This window comes from Pimephales promelas, chromosome 19 (assembly GCF_988280905.1).
Source record: "Pimephales promelas chromosome 19, fPimPro1.hap1.1, whole genome shotgun sequence".
In the NCBI taxonomy this organism is placed as follows: Eukaryota; Metazoa; Chordata; class Actinopteri; order Cypriniformes; family Leuciscidae; genus Pimephales; species Pimephales promelas.
Window position 1 is genome coordinate 30931992 of NC_142787.1, and position 24554 is coordinate 30956545.

The 24554-nt window shown below is 36.7% G+C and overlaps 1 protein-coding gene across 1 annotated transcript; it reads left to right on the forward strand.

Moving 5' to 3' along the window:
• The first annotated feature begins 106 nt into the window (after window positions 1–106).
• Window positions 107–23743, forward strand: rars1 (arginyl-tRNA synthetase 1). The gene is made up of 15 exons (XM_089123883.1): window positions 107–264; window positions 846–983; window positions 2241–2429; window positions 2586–2694; window positions 2773–2873; window positions 2951–3072; window positions 4570–4690; window positions 6200–6329; window positions 10182–10286; window positions 12238–12416; window positions 13377–13486; window positions 14887–14992; window positions 16642–16814; window positions 20209–20456; window positions 22166–23743. Exons 1-15 carry the CDS (start codon window positions 220–222, stop codon window positions 22273–22275), a joined length of 1986 nt encoding a protein of 661 aa, XP_088980009.1. The 5' UTR covers window positions 107–219; the 3' UTR covers window positions 22276–23743.
• Window positions 23744–24554: the final 811 nt, after the last annotated feature.

Here is a 24554-nt window from a genome sequence, read left to right on the forward strand (position 1 = left end):
GTTTCTTTAAAGGTTTGTAGGGTATAAATCCAAAAATCAATTACTTTATGGAGAAAACGCTTTGATTTTATGCTTTTGATTGATCCCCGTCCAACTGATTCACCATTCGCTGCTAAAACGGAAGTGACGCAACGAAGCCGGCGAAAGCGACTCTTCACGTTGGAGAAGTGCACATTTATAGAATTTGTGGCTGTTTTTACCTAACTTTATCGGAAAAAAATGGGCGACCCCGTTGGCGAGCACACGTCCCGACTTCAGCGACAGGTCAGCTTTGCATTAAAAGTTGTACAGTTAAAAGTTGTGTTCATGTTTCCATGTGTTTCTCGTGTTCTGACGTAAGGGACTGAAACACGCATCAGGTCTGACAGTCATGATCGTTCAACCTACACATTCGGCTCGGATGGGATGTAAAATACTTTAGTCTAACTGTTTTATTTAAATATGGGGAGAATAGATCATGACGTACTGTACTGAGTGTGCCTTAATATCTAGTGAGCTGCAGAGCTAGGATGCGTTGAGTTATTGTGTGTACTTTGACAATATGAGCATCATGAAACTGAAGTCCACAGCTAATGCTTAAATGCAAAGACGTATGCTTGTGAATGTGGTGTTTTTTTTGTACCTACTTTGAACAGAAAGCCACAAAGTAACCAGTCAAAGTGAAACTGAAATAGAAATGTGTAGTATACCAAACAATATTAGTGACGTCACGTGTCTCATTGGTACTGCCCCAATCAGCTTGCACTTTGGAATACTTCTTATAACTGAGATGTGTGCTATCTGATGGTTGTGTGATCTTTGTCCCTTGCCTTCCTGAGATTTTCTGTTTTCAATATGCCATGTAGGAGAGAGAAATCAAGTTACTCCAAGACGAAATCGAAAGACTGAGAGATCCACAGCAGCCGGACTTCACTTCTTCACAGCTGGATGAGTTACGAGAGGAGAACTCCCGTCTGAAGTACCGCCTCAACATCCTGAGAGCCGTGAGTGTGATGTGCTCTTCCTTTAAATGAGATGATTGTAATCTGTGACCGTTTGACCTTCACTGCCAATGTTCAATGCACGTTTCATTTAATTTCACATATTCAATTTTGTGTCAGGAGCTAATGTAAGAATAAAACACAATAATTTGGACTCGTCATGAGCACATTTTATTTTTGTGGTATAATGTTCTGTAAAACTTGTATTTGCAAAGCTTTAGTACATTGCAACAGGATCACAAAACAATCTACACTGTAATTATGCATTATGGCATATCGGTTATCAGATTTAAAAAAAAAAAAATCTGTGTCAATATTGGATATTTTTGTCATCATCTTACACTCACTTAAATGAGTAGTTCACTTTTCAAAAAACTTTTGCTGATAATTTACTCACCCCCATGTCATCCAAGATGTCCATGTCTTTCTTTCTTCAGTCGAAAAGAAATTAAGAAATTTCAGGATTTTTCTCCATATAATGGACTTCAATGGGGTCCAAACGGTTGAGGGTCCAAATGAGAGTTTGAGTTTCTTTATTTAAAGGGACAATGCACATTAATTACCATGAGTACAAGGTCCAACATGTAAGTGTGCCAGATTTAGCCATACAGGCGAATTTTCATCTGCAGTTTCAGTGCAAACTGTTCAAAGGGCTTTAAACGATCCCAGACGATGAATAAGGGTCTTATCAAGTGAAACGATCGCTCATTTAAAAAAATAAATAACAAAGTTTAAGTTTTATAAGCTCCAAATGCTCGCCTTGCTCTGTTCTGTGATGCGCGTTCGTGACTCTCCCGTTCGAACTCGTTCATCAAAATGAACTAATCTTTTTTTCTAGTCTTTTTGTTCAATTTGTTCGTTGAATGAACGATCCATTGAAGTCCATTATATGAAGAAAAATCCTGTAATTTAGATAAGATAAGACGCTTATTCATCGTCTGGTGTCGTTTAAAGCCCTTTGAAGCTGCACTGAAACTCTCATTTGGACCTTGAACCGTTTGGACCCCATTGAAGTCCATTATATGGAGAAAAATCCTGAAATTTCTTAATTTCTTTTCGACTAAAGAAAGAAAGACATGGACATCTTGGATGACATGGGGGTGAGTGAATTATCGGCAAAAGTTTTTTTTTAAAAGTGAACTACTCCTTTAAGGACTTAATTACAGGACTGACAACCATATTCTGCTGCTGTGTGAACATATACATAGTATATACTAAAATAACACCGTAATTAAATCTGTTGCTACTGTGTTTCCTCAGAGTTTACAGGAGGAGATGAACCAAGACGGCAAGGCGATGTTGAACATCAACCAGAGTTTGCAGCAGATCTTTGGGAAGGCCATCAGCACAGCCTACCCGGACCTGGAGAACCCGCCACTTTCGGTCTCGCCCAACCAGCAGGCCAAGTTTGGCGATTATCAGTGTAACAGTGCCATGGCCATGTCTCAGGTCAGTTTTCTTTATATGATGTCCACATTTTCATTTTTTGGGTGAACTTGTCTGATGTTCCTCTTTAATATCATTCCAAACTTTTTGTTGAAAGAAAAGAATATTGTTTCTTTTGTCCAGTTGTATGGAATTATATTTGCAAATGCATGTTTTAAGATGATGAAAGCTAAAGGACAGAAGGTCAGCCCCAGGGAGATAGCAGAGAAGATTATCCAAAACGTTCCCAACAACGAGTTAATTGAGAGAACAGAAATCGCAGGACCAGGTTTGTTCAGAACATCATTTTCACAAATAATCATTCTAAAGATTTATAATAAATAACCGAGTACATATTGCGTTGTAGGGTTTATCAACGTTCATCTCAAGAGAATGTTTGTCTCTAAACTTCTCTCAAACCTGCTTGTGAATGGCGTTCAGCCTCCACCACTGGTGAAGAAAAAGAAGGTAGGAGTTTCACTGATGAAATGTTTCACAAAATCGTTCTATAAAGCAGTGTCTTTACTCTTATTGCTGTTTTTCAGGTTATTGTGGACTTCTCCTCACCTAACATTGCCAAAGAGATGCATGTCGGTCACCTGCGCTCCACCATTATTGGAGACAGCATGTGTCGACTCTTCGAGTTCCTGGGTTATGAAGTGCTAAGGTTGGTGTGTGTTAGTAAAGCTCAACTGTGAGCTTTCATCAAATTTAAATATCGACCGATGATGATTACTGATTGCTGGAAAAACCGGCTTAGCCGTTGCGTTTTTTTTTTTTTTTTGCTGTCGGGAGAAATTGCGTGGAAATCTTTAATGGTCGCGTGAGAGGTATTATAAAACGGCACAACAGCTGCTAGCAAAGACAGTCAGTAACGCTTCAGGGAAGGACACGCCATGACTGATGACACCCAATCAGAGAGCCGAGCGTGAGCCCCTCCGTCATCGTTTCTAAAGTCCTTCGTTTTTTCCGTTTTAGTCTGGACGGGAGGTGCAAACGTAGCAAAAAGCTCTCTGTTTCTAAACTAAAACATAGTAGTGTGGATGGGGCCTAAAGCAGTCAGTCCACCACGTCACGTCTTCACTCGTGACACGAGGATGAACCTCAAACGTGCTGCGTAACACATGGGAATGAATTGAGATTGTCCTTACTGCAGAACATGAAATCCACGGGGAGGACCCCTAAACCTACCCATCTCCACCCCCTGATCTCTAACCCCACCCCTAATCCTACCCAGCTCCACCCCCTGATCCCTAAACCTACCCATCTCCACCCCCTGATTTCTAAACCCACCCCTAAACCTACCCAGCTCCACCCCCTGATCCCTAACCCCACCCCTAAACCTACCCATCTCCACTCCCTAATCCTTAAACCTATCCAGCTCCACCCCCTGATCTCTAACCCCACCCCTAATCCTACCCAGCTCCACCCCCTGATCCCTAAACCTACCCATCTCCACCCCCTGATCTCTAACCCCACCCCTAAACCTACCCAGCTCCACCCCCTGATCCCTAAACCTACCCATCTCCACCCCTTGATCCCTAACCCCACCCCTAAAACTACCCAGCTCCACCCCCTGATCCCTAAACCTACCCATCTCCACCCCCTGATTTCTAAACCCACCCCTAAACCTACCCAGCTCCACCCCCTGATTCCTAACCCCACCCCTAAACCTACCCAGCTCCACCCCCTGATCTCTAACCCCACCCCTAAACCTACCCAGCTCCACCCCCTGATCCCTAAACCTACCCATCTCCACCCCTTGATCCCTAACCCCACCCCTAAAACTACCCAGCTCCACCCCCTGATCCCTAAACCTACCCATCTCCACCCCCTGATTCCTAACCCCACCCCTAAACCTACCCATCTCCACTCCCTAATCCTTAAACCTATCCAGCTCCACCCCCTGATCCCTAACCCCACCCATCTCCACCCCCTGATCCCTGACCCCACCCCTAAACCTACCCATCTCCACCCCCTGATCCCTAACCCCACCCCTTAACCTACCCAACTCCACCCCTCAGATCTGGATCCGACTCCGCCCCCTGGATCTCGTGTACTGCAATGAGGTGCTACTGAATGAATTGGCCAGCAGTAATCTGTGTGTTCATTAGTGTTGGAGTGCATCTCTTTAATCCTTTCTTCCTCTATCTCTATCTGTCAGGTTGAACCATGTTGGAGACTGGGGGACACAGTTCGGGATGCTCATTGCTCATTTGAAAGACAAGTTCCCAAATTATCTCAGTGTTTCCCCGCCTATTTGTGACCTTCAGTCTTTCTACAAAGTGAGTACATGTTATATACAACCTGAAGGGGTGTGTTTAAAAATGATCGGACTTGCTGATGTTTCACTAACATTTATTGTACTTTATATTGGTGCACGATATATCTATATAAATTTATATATAAATTTCTCATGGTATTAATTTAACATAAAAAGCTAAATATTTCTTATATACTGAATAAAAAGACTGCGGAACCAAAGTCACCTACATCTTGGATGCCCTTGAGGTAAAAACATACCAAAAATTAAAGGAGAAGTTCACTTAAAAAAAACTTTTGCTGATAATATACTCACCCCCATGTCATCCAAGATGTCCATGTCTTTCTTTCTTCAGTCGAAAAGAAATTCAGGATTTTTCTCCATATAATGGACTTCAATGGGAACCAAACGGTTCAAGGTCTAAAAGACACTTTCAGTGCAGCTTCAAAGGACTTTAAACGATTCCAGACGATGAATAATGGTCTTATCAAGCAAAACGATCGCTCATTTAATAAATAAATAACAAAGTTTAAGTTTTATAAGCTCAAATGCTCGCCTTGCTCTGTTCTGTGATGCTCGTTCGTGACTCTCCCGTTCGAACTCGTTCATCAAAATGAACAAACCTTTTTCCGAGTCAATTTTTCCGAGTCAAACAGAGCAAGGCGACCATTTGAGCTTATAAAACTTAAGCTTTGTTATTTATTTATTAAATGATCGATCGCTTCGCTAGATAAGACCCTTATTCATCGTCTGGAATCGTTTAAAGCCCTTTGAACAGTTTGCACTGAAACTGTCTTTTGGACCCCATTGAAGTCCATTATATGGAGAAAAATCCTGGAATGTTTTCATCAAAAACCTTAATTTCTTTTCGACTGAAGAAAGAAAGACATGGACATCTTGGATGACACGGGGGAGAGTAAATTATCAGCAAAAGTTTTTTTTAAAGTGAACTACTCCTTTAATTTCAAAATGAACTATCCCTTTAATATACCCTTAGTTAATATGTGTTCATTTAATTATGTAAAAGCTTATCTACTGCATAAATATGCCTTTGCTATCATGAACTAGCGGTGTGTTAATGCTTAACTACTGCATAGATAAAGTGTTACTCAAAAACTCCTGTAATTTCCTGGCTCTGTCATAAAAATAGTCAAAATTCTCAAATAAAAAGCACACAGAGTGCAAGAATCAGCTGTTTTCTGCAGGTCTGTCCGAACACTTTGTGCTTTTCATTTGTTGCGATGCATTTGATGCTTATTGCTTACAGAGCCGTTTTTGCTTACCCAACACAATGTTTCCTTGCAAAACTGCTGTGTGCCAAGAAATGAAAGTGAAGTTTGACAGTCTTTACCCTCTTATTATTAATTTTTATTTTCTTTTTGGCACACTATACTGATTGAGTCATGCTTTAATTTAGATCTGTTTGCATTTTGTATTTTTATGGGACCCTGTAGTCTTTACAGGAGGCTTTGAAGCAATCTAAGAGCTTTTTCAAAGCTGTTCAACTCGTTTCTTCTCTCATGGCTATCAGGAGTCTAAGAAGAGGTTTGATGAGGATGAAGAGTTTAAGAAGAGAGCCTACCAGTGTGTGGTTAAACTCCAGAGCAAAGAGCCCGACTTCATCAAAGCCTGGAACCTGATCTGTGACGTGTCCCGGAACGGTACGTGCGAGGCACACTAATGATGTCATTCTCACTTTATCAAGTATTGAAAAGACCAAAGCCTTCCACATTAATGCTAGCACAAACCTCCACAGACAGCATGTGCCCTCTAGAGGCATTCACACGCTCTGCGTCACATTATTCTCTGAAACAACAGTCAGAATATCAGCTGAACCTGCAGCTTTAAAGTCCCCGTGAACCGGAAGTTGCAAACGATTTTTCTCCAGTGCTGTGACGTATTTCCAAGTGAAACGGAATATTGAACAGAGGGCAGGGTTTTACTCTAGCGCTCCTCCTCTCCATCTCTCGCTCATAGCAAACTAACGGTTTGAGGGGAGTGGTTAAGCGTTTCCCCACCCAAACTGTGAAACCTACGTCATCAGAAAAAGAAACCGTTCCAGACCGGAAGTAACTTTTCCGTTTTTGATTAAAGATTACCAAGGTAAAACATTTTTTTAATATATTTTTACTTGCACGGATTAATTGTTCACCACAAGACTAGTAATATGCACTAACAAAGTAAATAGGTTCAATTTTGATTTCACGGGGACTTTAACTTCTAAAATGAGAACCTAAAACGTACATATTAGCACCTAAAATGTACATATTATGACCTAAAATAGACATATTAGCCCCTGAAATGTACTTATTAACACCTAAAATGCACATATTAACTCTTAAAATATACATATTAGCACCTGAAATGTACATATTAGCACCGAAAATGTACAAATTAGAACCTAAAATGCACCTATTAACACTTAAAATGTACATATTAGCACCTAAAATGTACATATTAAAGTCCCCGTGAACCGGAAGTTGCAAACGATTTTTCTCCAGTGCTGTGACGTATTTCCAAGTGAAACGGAATATTGAACAGAGGGCAGGGTTTTACTCTAGCGCTCCTCCTCTCCATCTCTCGCTCATAGCAAACTAACGGTTTGAGGGGAGTGGTTAAGCGTTTCCCCACCCAAACTGTGAAACCTACGTCATCAGAAAAAGAAACCGTTCCAGACCGGAAGTAACTTTTCCGATTTTTATTAAAGATTACTAAGGTAAAACATTTTTTTAATATATATTTACTTGCACGGATTAATTGTTCACCACAAGACTAGTAATATGCACTAACAAAGTAAATAGGTTCAATTTTGATTTCACGGGGACTTTAACTTCTAAAATGAGAACCTAAAACGTACATATTAGCACCTAAAATGTACATATTATGACCTAAAATAGACATATTAGCCCCTGAAATGTACTTATTAACACCTAAAATGCACATATTAACTCTTAAAATATACATATTAGCACCTGAAATGTACATATTAGCACCGAAAATGTACAAATTAGAACCTAAAATGCACCTATTAACACTTAAAATGTACATATTAGCACCTAAAATGTACATATTAAAGTCCCCGTGAACCGGAAGTTGCAAACGATTTTTCTCCAGTGCTGTGACGTATTTCCAAGTGAAACGGAATATTGAACAGAGGGCAGGGTTTTACTCTAGCGCTCCTCCTCTCCATCTCTCGCTCATAGCAAACTAACGGTTTGAGGGGAGTGGTTAAGCGTTTCCCCACCCAAACTGTGAAACCTACGTCATCAGAAAAAGAAACCGTTCCAGACCGGAAGTAACTTTTCCGATTTTTATTAAAGATTACTAAGGTAAAACATTTTTTTAATATATATTTACTTGCACGGATTAATTGTTCACCACAAGACTAGTAATATGCACTAACAAAGTAAATAGGTTCAATTTTGATTTCACGGGGACTTTAACTGTATTTATCTCAGGATCATGTGAGCTGTTAACTGGTAAAGGAAGCTATGCAAAATATCAAAGATGCAAACAACCTATAACTTTTTCATATTTTTATTCAGCAAGGATTTATTAAGTTGTTCAAAAATTACAATTAAAAATGTTTATTTTGTTTAAATTTTTTTTTAAATAAATGCTGTTCTTTTGATCTCACTGGAATCTTGAATAAAACGTATCGCAGTTTCCACAGAAATATGAGACTTTTCAACATTTATAATAATCAGAAATCTTTCTTGAGCAACAAATCAGCGTATTAGAATGATTTCTGAAGGATCATGTGACACTAAAGACTGGAGCAATTCATATTTGCCTCCACAGGAATAAAATACATTAAAATTGATAATGGTTACTTGGCATTGTACTGTATTTTTGATCAATTAAATGACGCCTTGGTTCGACTTTAAAATATATTGCCAACTGCAGTCTATATTCACAATGTAATACATTTTTGTTTATTGCATTCACAGTTTTAAACTATATTAATAAATTAAAAATGCTTATATCAATCTAAGTAGATTTTTATTTGACATTTTATGAAAATGCATTATGAAAATTTGAAAAAAATAAAAAAAAATAAAAAAATAATCATTCCGTAATCCAGCTATCATTCATGTAAAAATACTATTTTTGGCATTTCATCAAATCTAGAATCAAAAATTCATTGCATTAATGTTACCAAGTATTCAAAGTGTCGCACTGATAGTGACATTTAATTACACTTTTTGCCAAATAGAAATGCTTGCACTATAAGAATATTTTCAAAAGTTAAGTTTCGGTAAGATTTTGAATATCTGCATTTGTTTGATCACATGTAAAATAAAATAAAAAAATAAATAAAAAGTTTTAAAAGTTTTTTAAAAATAAAAAAAAGTAAAATAAACTGTAATATTGAGAAATGTTATTACAATGTTTTCTATCTGAATATGTGTGAATGTGAATTTCTGCAGTCTTCAGTCTTATGCTTTTATTTTTAGCATAAAAACATAATTTTCTTCTCTATGTAGCATCTATCTACTCCGGCACACTTCCCTCATATTCCTCCAATGGGATTGAAGCCTAAAAGTGCACATTGACCAAATTTAGGATCACGAGACCGAACAATGACATCACTTTTGACATCACCAGGGTTTAGAGTCTAAGTAATGTTTGGTTCATCCACTGATTAGTTAATCTTGTTTCCATGTTAGTTAATAATAGTATCTGAAGTGTTAATGTAGTGCCACTCATTTGTCCTGCTTTACCTAATAATGACGGACCATTATTCTGAAATGTTACCTAATGTTTTAGGACAGTAGATCAGTATAAATTTAATTTATTTACTTCAAAAAGTACCATATTTTCTATGTAAATTATGCTTATTTTTACGTTTTATTTATTTATTTATTTTAACTACATTAAAATATCATTCCAATAAGTTCTTAGAGATAAAACCTAAAGATGAAGTGACTTTGCTGTCTCCTGGTGTCTTATTTTGGCTTATTTTAGAATGATCTAAATTACAGTTTTTCCCATTCATTTCTATGGGTGCCCATTTTTGACCCAAATACAAGATTAAGAAGTTTTATTTTCACCAACTTAACATTATAGAATTGAGTCAAAAAAAATGTTTGTTCAGGAGGCAAACTTAGGAAAAGTAGCCAAGTCTTGTACCGCTCAGGTCAATGGAAGTATTTTTTAAAAATAAATCAAAACTAATTTGCCCACATTTGTCCAGAATACGGTTTTAGGGTTAAGCTGAGACATTACTCACACATTTATTGCAGAGGAAAAATGTTTGTTAAGTCAAGTTGGGACACATTAAACACATCCGGCGACAGCAGATCTCGACTCTGATGTGACGGCATCCACCTTTACCCTTTAATCAAACCTCGTTCCCCCGCTGAGGCTTGCCTAATGAAGGTCAATTAGTGTGTGTTTTTTCTGCTAGGCTTTGCTAAACCAGGAGGGTGCTGCGTTTGATTTCCCTGTGGTGTGACTGTTGTAATTAAACCGTCTTGTCCCTTCCGCTTCTGTCCGCTTTGCTGATGCAGAGTTTCAGAAGATTTACGACTGCCTGGAAATTCGCATACAAGAGCGAGGAGAGTCCTTCTACCAGGACATGATGACCGCCGTGGTGAAGGAGTTTGAGGAAAAAGGTACAGGTGGAGAGCTCTTTGACTCTTTCTTTAGTCTGTTGTTGTCTTAGGGCGTTTTCACCCCTGAAAGTGTAAAACTAAAGTTCACGTTTTGATGCATTTTATACTTTCAGAAAGTTTTGGTTTGATTTCACACTGCAATTATGCGAGCGCACTAAAAAACTTTACGCAAACGAGCGGTTTTTTTTTCAGCTAGGTATAAAACTTATGTAGAAAATAGCCCATTACTTATTCATTTTGATGTGTTTGAATGTAAAAACCAAGCAAATGTCATAAGTTGACCTCAGAGAACAATATAATAAAATTTTAAAAAGCCAGTTCATGACCCCTTTATGCATTTTTTTGCATAAATAATTTCTCAAATCTTTTTTTGTTCAGACAAACAAAAAGTCTTGTGCTGCTAGTGGTACCAAAATAACGGACAAAATAACGTTTGTGGGGTTTTTGTTGCTTTTATCTTTTTTACTATTTTGTTATTTTACTTATAAAATTTTTAGTTTTTGTTTATTTTTAGTTTATTCATATTTATTATTTTATTTTTATCTTTTGTTTTATTTATTATTTTTAAGTTGATTTAACATATTTTTTCAATTTTAAAATTTTGTTTTTGCTACTTTAAAATGTATTACTTTTTTCTTTGTATCAGTTCATTTTTTTTTAAATGTAATATTTATTTAATATATTTTTTTAATATTTAATATTTATTTAATATTTAATTTTTTTGCATAAATAATTTCTCAAATCTTTTTTTGTTCAGACAAACAGGAAGTCTTGTGCTGCTAGTGGTACCAAAATAATGGACTTCACTTTTAAGATGGAGAAAAAATAAAGTTTGTGGGATTTTTGTTGCTTTTTTTTTTTTTTACTATTTTATTATTTTATTTATAAAATAATTTAGTTTGTTTGTGTTTATTTTTAGTTTATTCATATTTATTATTTTATTTTTATCTTTTGTTTTATTTATTATTTTTTAGTTGATTTAACATATTTTTTTCAATTTTAAAATTTTGTTTTTGCTACTTTAAAATGTATTACTTTTTTCTTTGTATCAGTTCTTTTTTAAAAAAATGTAATATTTATTTAATATATATTTTTTAATATTTTATATTTATTTAATATTTTATTTTTTTGCATAAATAATTTTTCAAATCTTTTTTTGTTCAGACAAACAGGAAGTCTTGTGCTGCTAGTGGTACCAAAATAATGGACTTCACTTTTAAGATGGGGAAAAAATAAAGTTTGTGGGATTTTTGTTGCTTTTTTTTTTTTTTTTTTTTACTATTTTATTATTTTATTTATAAAATAATTTAGTTTGTGTTTATTTTTAGTTTATTCATATTTATTATTTTATTTGTATCTTTTGTTTTATTTATTATTTTTTAGTTGATTAACACATTTTAAAATTTAGTTTTTGCTACTTTAAAATGTATTACATTTTTATTTGTATCAGTTAATTTTTTTTAAATGTAATATTTATTTAATATTTAATTTTTTTTGTTAATTTATTATTTTTAATTGCTTGCTTAATATTTATTTGAGTGTTTGTTCTGAAGAATAATTGACAAGTGAACAGTCCCAGTTATCCTTGTGAAGATTTACATTGACATCATGTTTTTTAAGATTGAATATAACGTTGTACAGGCAAAATGTCTATATTTTATTGCACTGGTGTCATGTACTAGTGTCTTTTCTTCCAAACCAGTGTTTAATGTTTACTCTGGTGCAGTGCAACCGTAAGTACAATACTGTAAACACAATTTTCGTTTGCTTTTACAAACCGACTCTGTGCCAATCGACAAAAATTGATTGACCCAGGACATCCCTTTAAAAAAAGCATTGCATGTCAATCCGCACATGTCCATTGGGGGGCAGTGTTGTTCCAAGATAGATTTTTAGACTTTACTATACATCCAATTTCACATTCCCTGCTGATGCTCTTCTCTCTCGCCAGGGCTGGTGGAGTTGGACGAGGGCAGGAAGATAGTTTTTGCTCCGGGCCAGTCTATTCCCCTGACGGTTGTCAAATCGGACGGAGGCTATACATACGATACCTCCGATCTGGCTGCCATCAAAAATCGTCTGTTTGACGAGAAAGCTGACATCATCATCTACGTGACTGACAGCGGCCAGGTGTGTGGGTGTATGGGTTTGTAATGGAGAGTGTTGGGGAACAAAACCTTCCCAAAGTTATCTGATGCTGGGCGAGACACAGAATTCATATTTGTGTATGTTTATAGATGTGTGCAATAGACTCCCCACCTATTCAAATATTAATGTCGGCATAGGTCAGGAACACGGTCTGCTCGCATCTCTATCAACACTGCTAGTTTAAAATTCTGCTTTGTTTAGATAAGAAATATGCTTTCTTTGCTTAAAATTGATTAAAGGGATACTTCAGGATTTAGCATTAAGCTTTGTATTAGTAGAAAACCTGTAGTGTTTTTGAATTACAGTGCATATCCCCCTGAGACGAGAGATTTATGTATTTTTTTTGTCTGTAAAAAATCCTCAGATGACGCAAAAATCGTAATTTTTCGTCATCAGAGATCAGACTACAGTCAGTCGTAGGGTCTGTCCCGCAGGTCCTCAACCCGCCCATAGAGGGCGATCTCACTCACAGAATGAACACATAGTGTCGGCCATCTTTTTTTGGAAGCTAAGCTAGCAGGCTCTTGTTCTGTGGCGAAAGCTGAGTAGTCGGGGTTACCATCCTCTTTTTCACGGACATGTCCGGGATTCAGGATTTCTGCAGTCGCCATTCATTGTTTACATGCACAGCTTTTATTTCAATCTAATTTATTTATTTCAGACAAGCAAGTGCATTCTGGGAGTTGTTGTCTTTCATCCACATAAGCCAAAAATACATTTTCTGCCTTTTCTCAGCCTAGAAAGCTCCATTAAAACATAATTTCACATTTATTATACATAAATTAACCATTTTAAATACACATTCATCTTTCCAGAGTGAAGTGTCCCTTTAAGGATTTATCCAAAATCCAAAAAGTGGATCTTCATCCAAACTGTGTAGAACTGTGTGTTATTTGTATTAATGGTCATGTAAATAATGTTTTTTTTTACGATGTTCGGCAGGCAATGCACTTCCAGGTGGTCTTTGCTGCTGCTCAGTTGATAGGCTGGTATGATCCCAAGGTCACACGGGTTGAGCATGCCGGTTTCGGCGTGGTGCTCGGGGAGGACAAGTAAGTGCATTGATCAGTATGGAAGTCAGCTTTTGTCAGCATCATGTTGACCCATAGTGTTGCAACAACTAGTAATCAATAATATGCATAACAATGGATTCAGAAAATAATCAACAAAATCTTTGTGCGTGACCACAACAAAGCTGTGGTGTGACCCTATTAGTTTAAATGCATTTCTATGAGAAACAAAACATTTGCATTTACTTTCGAATTGCGCTCTAATTCTTTTATTCAGTAAAGTCGATCAGTAAACTGACCGTAAAAACGTAGTTAATGTTACAACTTGAAATGTTTTCAAACACTGATAACAATCAGAAATGTTTAGCAGCATATTAGAAAGATTTCTGAAGGATCATGTGACACTGAAGACTGGAGTAATTCACATTCACACATGTTCAGATAGAAAACATTGTAATAAAATTTCTCAATATTACAGTTTATTTTTAAAAAAACTTTTAAAACTTTTTATTTATTTTTTTATTTTATTTTACATGTGATCAAACAAATGCAGATATTCAAAATCTTACCGAACCTTAACTTTTGAGTATATTCTTATAATGCATTTCTATTTGGGCAAAAAAGTGTAATTAACTGTCACTATCAGTGCGACACTTTGACACTTGGTAACATTAATGCAATGAATTTTTGATTCTGTTCAGCTTCAGATTTGATGAAATGCCAAAAATAGTATTTTTATATGAATGATAGGTGGATTACGGAAGGATTATTTTTTATTTATTTTTATTTATTTATTTATTTATTTGACAGGGACAGTGTACATTAATTAGCATTACTGCAAATGTACTAGAATTAGCCAAAAGGCTATTTTTCATCCATTGTCCCTGGACAGATGTTAATATTGTCTAACTTAAAAAAAAAAAAAAAAAAACAGCAGTTAAAACTTTACAAGGAAAATATAAAAACAATAAAACAATATAAATCGCTAAATCCTTTAGGTAAATACAGTGTACAAATTCATTATATTATCAACATTTTGGCAAAATATAAATGTTGATATAATATATAAATTATTATTAATTAAAATAATTTAATTATTAATTTAAATTATTATTTGTAATATATAAATAATATAAATTAATGAAAAATAATTACACTTCGGTGTTCAGAGGAGATGTGTGCTAGCATTAGTGGTTTATCTGCTGAAAGGTCTTTTTTCCAATTACTTTGTTTTGACTTTTTTACGTTTTAAACCATAACTTTAAACTTTGCAAGGTACCCAATAGAAAATTTAATGTACGATTTATCAAAGAAATAATTGATTAATCAGTTCAGTAAATCAGCTAGTGGCTCATGTAGCACTGGTTTTAGCTGTCATAGAAATATTGTTTTGGATGAGCTATTTGAGTCTTTTTTTAATAAACATGGAATTTCCATCCCAGGAAAAAGTTCAAGACTCGTTCAGGGGACACGGTGCGATTAATGGACCTTCTGGAGGAGGGTCTGAAGAGATCCATGGACAAACTGAAGGAGAAGGAGAGAGATAAGGTGAGCCACCTTCGAATGCCTCTCGTCCTGAAAGCTTCATCCAACTCCTTTTGTGTGCCTGAGTCCGTCAGCTCGATTCAGAAGAGATCGATGGATCTCAAATGAGACCAGATGTGCTAATGACAATCACTGCCTATATTTCTCACAACTCCTTTGTGCTCAGAAATGAAGAGCATGCTAATGGCTCACTCACCCAAACGAGTGAGCTTCTGAGCGTAAAAGACCATTATATTGTTTCAGACGCAAGTAAGCAAAGTAAATGTCCTCGAATAGCCTTACTTGGAAACTTTTTTTTTGTGTAGATTTTATTATTTTACAGATGTACCAAGTATAAAAAAAGACTTGCTTTCCCTAAAGTGAATCAGACTTTTGCCAAGTGCCTTATTTGTCAGGAATATTGAAAGTAGCATATGCTGCATTAAATTAGGCAAAGAAGTTAGCAGGCGTGTAATCGTGCAACGATCCTGTGAGCATAGTTAGTGATGTAGGACAGAGCCAATATTTGATCTGATCTGACGCTATTTTTTTCTTCTTTTTAAAGCACTCTGAACACTAGGGGCATCGCGATTATGGAGCAATTCTGGTTTTCTGGCAACGTTTTTTTGTTGCAACACCTGTAGTTTTGCAATTCCACACACATACAGGGCTTAAAGGAGTAGTTCACTTTTAAAAAAAACATTTGCTGATAATTTACTCACCCCCATGTCATCCAAGATCAAAAAGAAATTAAGGTTTTTGATGAAAACATTTCAGGATTTTCTCCATATAATGGACTTCAATGGGGTCCAAACGGTTCAAGGTCCAAATGAGAGTTTCAGTGCAGCTTCAAAGGGCTTTAAACAATTCCAGACGATGAATAAGGGTCTTATCAAGCGAAACGATCGCTCATTTAAAAAATAAATAAAAAAGTTTAAGTTTTATAAGCTCAAATGCTCGCCTTGCTCTGTTCTGTGATGCGCGTTCGTGACTCTCCTGTTCGAACGAATCTTTTTTAGAGTCAATTCATTCATTTCGTTCGTTGAATCAACCAAATGACTCGAAAAAAGATTTGCTCATTTGTTCATATACATAATTAACCAGTACGTATCTGATTTTTTTCATATCTACAGAAAAATATACCGGGACAACCTCTCTTTTCTTCAGACCTATTGCAGCCAAAAACACAGAAAAAGATTATTAATAAATTAACATGTTCACACACTCATAATCATGTGGCACGTTTTATGTGTTCCTGGCAGTTAAAGGCTCATTATTATGATTTATGTTTTTTTTAATATAGACCATTTCACAAGATGTAAACAACACTGGTCCAGAAGCACTTCCTGTTTCAGTTTGTAACTGTTTTCTTTATTTCACATGTTTGTTTAACTTTTTGATTCAGTTTTACATGTTCTGTTGGTTGTATTTTATCCCAGCTTTTATGTAGTGTTAAAAAACTGAAACAGGAAGTGCTTCTGGACCAGTGTTGTTTACATCTTGTGAAATGGTCTATAAATGCGCGATTAGTCGACTAAATAAACGAGTGGAGGGCAGCTCCAGAAGTTACGTTGGTAATTTTATCCTCATTGCATATTCGGCACATACTGGGTAACTTGTTTTTCTGAAGGTCTTGGCTGTTCAACCCCACATTGAAAGTGTGTGTGTTACAGGTGCTGACCCCGGAGGAGCTGGTAAAGGCTCAGCGTGCCGTGGCCTTTGGCTGCATTAAATATGCAGACCTCTCGCACAACCGCATCAACGACTACGTCTTTTCCTTCGACAAGATGCTGGACGACCGGGGCAACACCGCAGCGTACCTCCTCTATGCCTTCACACGCATCAGGTGAGCACTCAGTCTTTAATCTCTAAGGTCTTTAATCGGTCTTTTGATGTCTGTTATTATTTTACTGTATTCTTGGACTGAGATGTTTTTATTTTGTTCTTTGTTTTTATTGTATGCTAATTGATCTGGATGTATGAATCATCTGTGCAGCACTTTGGAAACTTCCTGTTTATAAAATGCGCTATAGAAATAAAGTTGGATTGGATTGGATTGGATTAATCCCGCTGGGTATTGATCTGCGTTAATGTGGTACTCGAGTATTTTCAAGGGGACCTGTTATGGACTTTTTCAAAGTTTTGGGTCTATTAGAATAGGTTTTCATGCTTGAATGTATTTTCCATTTCATTTTCCCAGTCCGTATGTCTGTCCCCTTAACATAACCGCGAGTTTCAACCAAGCGGCAACCTCCCCGTCTCTCTCGTGAAGCCAACACGGAAGTGAAATAAACTGCAGTTCATCGAGTGGCCACTTGAGGCAGGCTGCAAAAGCGAGTCAAATCTGTATTTAAAAATGGCGAACCCTCAGAGACCGATGGCATCGTCCACGACGCCACGTGGCACCTCCGACTCGATGACAGATTTATCAATTTTCTTACCATTTTTTTCCAGCAGAAAGCTAAAGAGCTAGCGCTAGCCATCACGGGGGTGTCTTTCTAGCCTTTCCAGAAGGTTTTCTATCCAGCCTGGAACTTTCGTAGCCGTGCATCCTTCCGGAGTATTTCCGGAGACTCATATCCAAGTTTTATCCTCTTGATGTCCATAATTTAGCCGCTAGCTGCCATTTTGGATATCGCGTGATGTTTTATCTAGCGAAACGATCGCTCATTTAATAAATAAATAACAAAGTTTAAGTTTTATAAGCTCAAATGCTCGCCTTGCTCTGTTCTGTGAGGCACGTTCGTGACTCTCCTGTTCGAACTCGTTCATCAATCCGAGTCAATGTGTTCGTTTCGTTCGTTGAATCAACCAAATGACACGGAAAAGATTCGTTCATTTTGATGAACGAGTTCGAACAGGAGAGTCACGAACGCGTGTCACAGAACAGAGCAAGGCGAGCATTTGAGCTTATAAAACTGAAACTTTGTTATTTATTTTTTAAATGAGCGATCGTTTCGCTTGATAAGACCCTTATTCATCGTCTGGAATCGTTTATAGCCCTTTGAACAGTTTGCACTGAAACTCTCATTTGGACCTTGAACCGTTTGGACCCCATTGAAGTCCATTATATGGACAATTCATCAAAAACCTTAATTTCTTTTCGACTGAAGAAAGAAAGACATGGACATCTTGGATGAAATGGGGGTGAGTAAATTATCAGCAAAATCATGCGCATCCAGAACAGGGACTTGGTACCGTGACGTTTAAAAATTTTTAGTACCGACTTGGTACCGAATATTTTGACAACACAAGTATTGAGCCATTGTGCCTCAGGTGAGGCATTCTGGGATATGTTTACGTGGGTCTGTACTGGAAACGTTGGCGTGAATGTTTCCCACATGGATGTTGGGATAGAGCTCACCAACACTGTTGAACGGCCCTTCATGTTCATTCTCAATGGTAGTCGGTTTATCTGTTGTCCTGGCAGTTTTAACCGTGCTGCTGTGTGGGAATGGGATGTGTGTGGGAATCGGGGGCGAATGCGAGTGTGTTTTCTGGCTGAAATGTGTGTGTTTGTGACAGATCTACTTCTGCTGGCCCCTGAGTGGATGTGCTCTGTTGTTCTCACTCTTTATCACCTTGTGTTTGCTCTTCTGTCTCAGGAGGGCTGTTGACCTGATGTCAGGAGCGTAGGGTACCACAATCCCTCTCGTGGAGAGCTTATTCCTGTCTTCTTTAATTGGCTGTTCAAAACAATTGCTAACAGAAAATCATATTTGGGAGAAGCGAAGGTAGAAATCAGAGCCAATGACAGGAGAAGGAGCCAAAAAAATAATAATTGGCCATGGCAGCAGTTGATGGGGATTTCAGTGTTTCGTTTCTCAGAATCCAGCCAATATAACCCGATCCTCTATTTCTCTGGCAGAAGGGCCTTTTAGACACTTACTCATGGTGATTCTTTCTCGTAACATGTTTTCTTAATTATGTGAGCTGTTTGTTACAGTTAAATGTCACTTCTTGTGTACGTTTAGCTTTTTGTCATCTTGTGTTGATCTCAATAGTTGACCATTTAAAAGAATAGCTTGTTTGAAAATGAAAATGACGTCATCGTTGTTCTTTATATGAAACACAAAAGAAGTGCTTTTCCCCACATTGTAAAAATATACACAGTGGCTGTCAAGATCCAAAATGGACAAAAAAAAGCATCATAAAAGTTTTTTACTAAATGACGTACGAGCTGGTTTCTGTGATTTTAGTGAGAAACGGATGTTAAAATATTATGCTATATAAAAACCTTTTTAAACACCAACCCTCTAAAATGTAATTTGGGCATGGCAGCATAGTTCGTTGATGACTACAGTACATGTAAATAGCCTGCATGGCATCAAGATGATTAAATACTTTTTAAAAATACCCTCACGTTTATTACTTAGACTATTAACGGCATTAAGCATTTTTAAATGATGCACAGTATAGGCGGTCGGTGTACATTTTGGCAGCCCTAAAATACTTCAAGGCATAGTTCACTTTGAAATTAATTTTTGGTATGTTTTATCTTACCTCAAGGGCATCCAAGATGTAGGTGTCTTGGTTTCTGCAGTAGTTTCAATTTTGATATTTTTAGGTCAAACCGTTCTTGTCTGTCAGTCATATAATGGAGGTCTATGGTCACCACCTCAAAGAGCATGCACAGAGAAGTCCAAATTAAACATGATTTAATGACTCGTAAATGTAAGTACACATTGATGGCCTAAGAAACGAAACGAGCAGTTTGTGTGAGAAAACAAACAGTATTTATATCGTTTTTACCTCCACAGTCACGTCCAAGTGATCTGAGAGCGCAGGTTTTTGTTGTTAAAAACGATATGAATACTGTTCGTTTTCTCACACAAACCGCTCGTTTCGTGTCTTAGGCCATCAATGTGTACTTACATTCACGAGTCATTAAATCTAATTAAATTTAATTTGGACTTCTCTATGCATGCTCTTTGAGGTGGTGACCATAGACCTCCATTATATGACTGACAGACAAGAACAGTTTGACCTAAAAATATCAAAATTGAAACTACTGCGACAACTACATCCTAGATGCCCTTGAGGTAAGATAAAACACACCAAAAATTCATTTCAAAGTGCTTTTGAACTATAATAAAAATGAAATAAACTATAAATAAATTATATATATATAATATATAAAGTAAATTTTCTCCAAGATCAAATGTTGATGTACCCAGTTTGACCATGCTGAAATGTATAGTATGTTTTATAAGACGCATTCTTCTTCGGTCTACCTGCAGGTCTATAGCTAGACTGGCTAACATCCAGGAGGCCGTCCTGCGCAAAGCAGCCGAGACCACAGAGGTCTTACTGGACCATGAGAAGGAGTGGAAACTGGGTAAGTGCATCCTGCGCTTCCCCGAGATCCTGCAGAAGATCACAGACGACCTGCTGCTTCACACACTGTGCGACTACCTGTACGAGCTGGCCACCACCTTCACCGAGTTTTACGACAGCTGCTACTGCGTGGAGAAGGACCGGCAGACAGGTGCGTACCCTGAAGCCCGACACGAGAATACAAATAAGTGTAGCTCGCCCAGAAAGAAAAACAGATTCGGTGCCCAAAACCTTGAGGCTTTAATGGTTAAATAAATCCATGTACTTGGAGCATATGCTCTTTAGAAGATGTGTCAGGAGTGTAATTGGTCCAGAAATGTGTTTAGTTTCAACTCATAGGCCAGTATAAACTTTCATACTGCAGTGAAAGATGCTAAATAGAGGAGTTTTAATTTAGATGTAATAATTTACTGTTGCAATATGTTTTAACGAACAACAAATGATTCATTTGAACTGGGAAATCTAATATGGGATAATATCAGATAGAAAGTCCCTTGGTTGTTTTTTTTCTCCCATTAAAAACTAGTTACTTAAGCACCGTCTCTTGAATCGTACAGCTTCTTTAGTCTTTTAATATAGACTAATGAAATGAGCTGTACTGTGAGTTTGATAAAGACTGCTGCTTGTGGGACTTTTGGGTTTCCTTTTGTTTATGCACAGTACTTTAAAAGCTCATGGATTTAAAGGTAAAATGTCATTTCCGTGGCATCAAATGCAAAAATAATTTTCAAATTTCCTGAATAGTGTATTTTGGGTGACTAATGTGTCACTTTAAACTAGTCAATTAAAAATATTAAATTAAAAAAAAATATTAAAGTATTAAAACAACAGAAATTAGTTGGTCACATGAGGGCACTGAAAATATAAAACAAAACTAAAACTGCACATTGATGCATTTTTGCATAAAGTCTTCCTCAGATTGGGTCAGAAAGCAAAAATGTTACAGGTGTAAGTGCAATTAACTGCTAAGTTCCACAATAAAAAAAGATTAAAATATAAAAAAAAAAAAATTAAAAATTTAACGTCCAATTGTAACCAGCTAAAACTATAATAAAGGCTTTGTAACTATTTTTATTGGTAGTGCATTAGACCATTTTTTTCTAAAGTTTAGAAAGTAAACTTTCTAAAATTAAATTAAATTAAATTAAAGGATTAGTTCACTTAAAAAAATTTTTTGCTGATAATTAACTCACCCCCATGTCATCCAAGATGTCCACGTCTTTCTTTCTTCAGTCGAAAAGAAATTAAGGTTTTTGATGAAAACATTCCAGGATTTTTCTCCATATAATGGACTTCAATGGGAACCAAACGGTTCAAGATCCAAAAGACAGTTTCACTGCAGCTTTAAACGACAGCAGACGATGAATAAGGGTCTTATCAAGCGAAACAAGCGGTCATTTAAAAAATAAATAAAAAGTTTAAGTTTTATAAGCACAAATGCTCGCCTTGCTCTGTTCTGTGATGCGCGTACGTGACTCCTGTTCGAATTCGTTCGTCAAAATGAACGAATCTTTTTTCGAGTTACTTCGTTCATTCAACTGAAGCTGCACTGAAACTGTCTTTTGGACCTTGAACCGTTTGGTCCCCATTGAAGTCCATTATATGGAGAAAAATCCTGGAATGTTTTCATCTAAAACCTTTATTTCTTTTCGACTGAAGAAAGAAAGACATGGACATCTTGGATGACATGGGGGTGAGTAAATTATCAGCAAAATCTTTTTTTTAAAAGTGAACTAATCCTTTAATGACATTTTAATTTCCTAAATGACCAAGACGTGACTAAACGTCATTGATTTGATTGAAATGAACCTTTGAAAATGGCCTGTTTGACTAATGACGGCTCTAAATCATTCTCCTCAGGGGAAGTGGTCAAAGTCAACATGTGGCGGATGCTCCTCTGTGAAGCCACCGCAGCTGTGATGGCCAAAGGCTTTGACATTCTGGGTATCAATCCAGTTCAGAGGATGTGAATTGATCAATGCCTTCCTCCTCTGAACTCAAGACCTTTCTCTCAAAAACACACATGTCCCGACGGATTCTTATGGTATGCCAAATAAAAGTCATTCGACTGTCCATAAAAAAAAAAAAACTTTGATTTTCCTGGTCATTTCTCCTCACTTAAATGTCAGATTAGCCAACTGGACCCTGAAAACTGCCAAAAAGTCAATCTGTTAAACCTTTCCCTTCTATATAACAAGTCTGAATCTTATTTTTGTCTAGCAGGAAGAATTTTGGTTCACCTAAAGCAGGGGTGTCCAAAACCGCTGGCCCAATGTAATATATTATAGGAATAAATTCCTTTTTAGTTAATTATTAAAAAAACTGTTTAATTAAAGGAGTAGTTCACTTTAAAAAAAACTTTTGCTGATAATTTACTCACCCCCATGTCATCCAAGATGTCCATGTCTTTCTTTCTTCAGTCGAAAAGAAATTAAGGTTTTTGATGAAAACATTCCAGGATTTTCTCCATATAATGGACTTCAATGGGGTCCAAACGGTTCAAGGTCCAAATGAGAGTTTCAGTGCAGCTTCAAAGGACTTTAAACGACACCAGACGATGAATAAGGGTCTTATCTAGCGAAACGATCACTCATTTAAAAAATAAAGTTTTATAAGCACGAATGCTCGCCTTGCTCTGTCTGTGACTCTCCTGTTCGAACTCGTTCATCAAAACGAACAAATATTTTTTCGTGTCACTTGGTTCATTTAACGAACGAATTGACTTGGAAAAATATTCGTTAATTTTGATGAACGAGTCCGAACAGGAGAGTCACGAACGCTCATCACAGAACAGAGCAAGGTGAGCATTTGAGCTTATAAAACTTAAACTTTGTTATCTATTTATTAAATGAGCGATCGTTTCGCTTGATAAGACCCTTATTCATCGTCTGGAATCGTTTAAAGCCCTTTGAACAGTTCGGAATTTGCACTGAAAGTGTCGTTTGGACCTTGAACCGTTTGGTCCCCATTGAAGTCCATTATATGGAGAAAATCCTGGAATGTCTTCATCAAAAAACTTACTTTCTTTTCGACCAAAGAAAAAAAGACATGGACATCTTGGATGACATGGGGGCGAGTAAATTATTAACCAAATTTTTTTTTAGAAGAAGTAGAAAATTGAACTACTCCTTTAAGGTTTATGTAAGGTTTCCATGACTAAATCTTATCATTACTACTGGAGCGCCAGTTTGCTAAATTTTAAGTTCTGATTTCAGACACAGGCCTGGAGAGTTTAGCTCCAACTTCAACACACTTGCCTAGAAGTTTCTAGTATGACCTTGATTAGCTGGTTCAGGTGTGTTTAATTGGGGTTAGAGCTGGATTGGACACCCCTGACCTAAAGATTTTACAACAGTTTTGCTTACTTTTTATTCCACAATATGCATCAAATATTGTTCTCCTTTGAATTGTAATGCAATAAATCAATTTTGTAATGTGTTTGTAGTCACTGGTGTATTCCTGTATCTGCTCTCGCTTGAGACCTTCGGCGCATTATTCAGTTTGAGATTTCATTTAAGATTTTTAATAGAGTTTTTTCTCTTGCCATTAGGATTTAATTAGTTGTGGGTGATAAATGCAGCGTCCGTCCGCACCTGATAATCTGGATGAAGATTAAGAGGAATGATTTAATTCACTCGCAGGGTCAGTGGTTATTTACCCGTTGGATGTTTTGCAACTGGGATTTTCGTGATAATTTCAGGTCTCAGATCAGAATTAAAGATCTGGACACTTAATTACCTGGTCGAGTCTTTGGCGAATCCATTATTTTTCTTCTAAGCTACTCCAAGGGCATCCGTATACTTCATGGGTTTATTTTCAACTCTGTGTTTGACCAATCCGATCGTACGAATTTTACAAGGTGGCTAGTTCGTACGAATTCATACGACCTCACTTGTATGATTTTGCAAAAATTGTACGAATTCGTACATATTTTACGAATTGCCCAATTCGTATGCATTTAAATAAACCTACACTGTAAAAAATATTGCTGGTTTAACTTAAAAAAAGTAAGTAACCGGGTTGCCTTTAATTTTAAGTTCATTGAAATGGAAAAATTGAGTTGATACAATGAAGGAGAGTCATTTAATCACCATAAACTCAAAATATTATGTTATCTGAACTACATAAATTATCTAAGTTGATTTGACAAGAGGAAAAATGTTGTGATTACAAATCATGAAAATATTTTTTACAGTGTACCTAACACGGGTTTAGACAAATAGCATGAAATCGAACGAATTAGCCACCT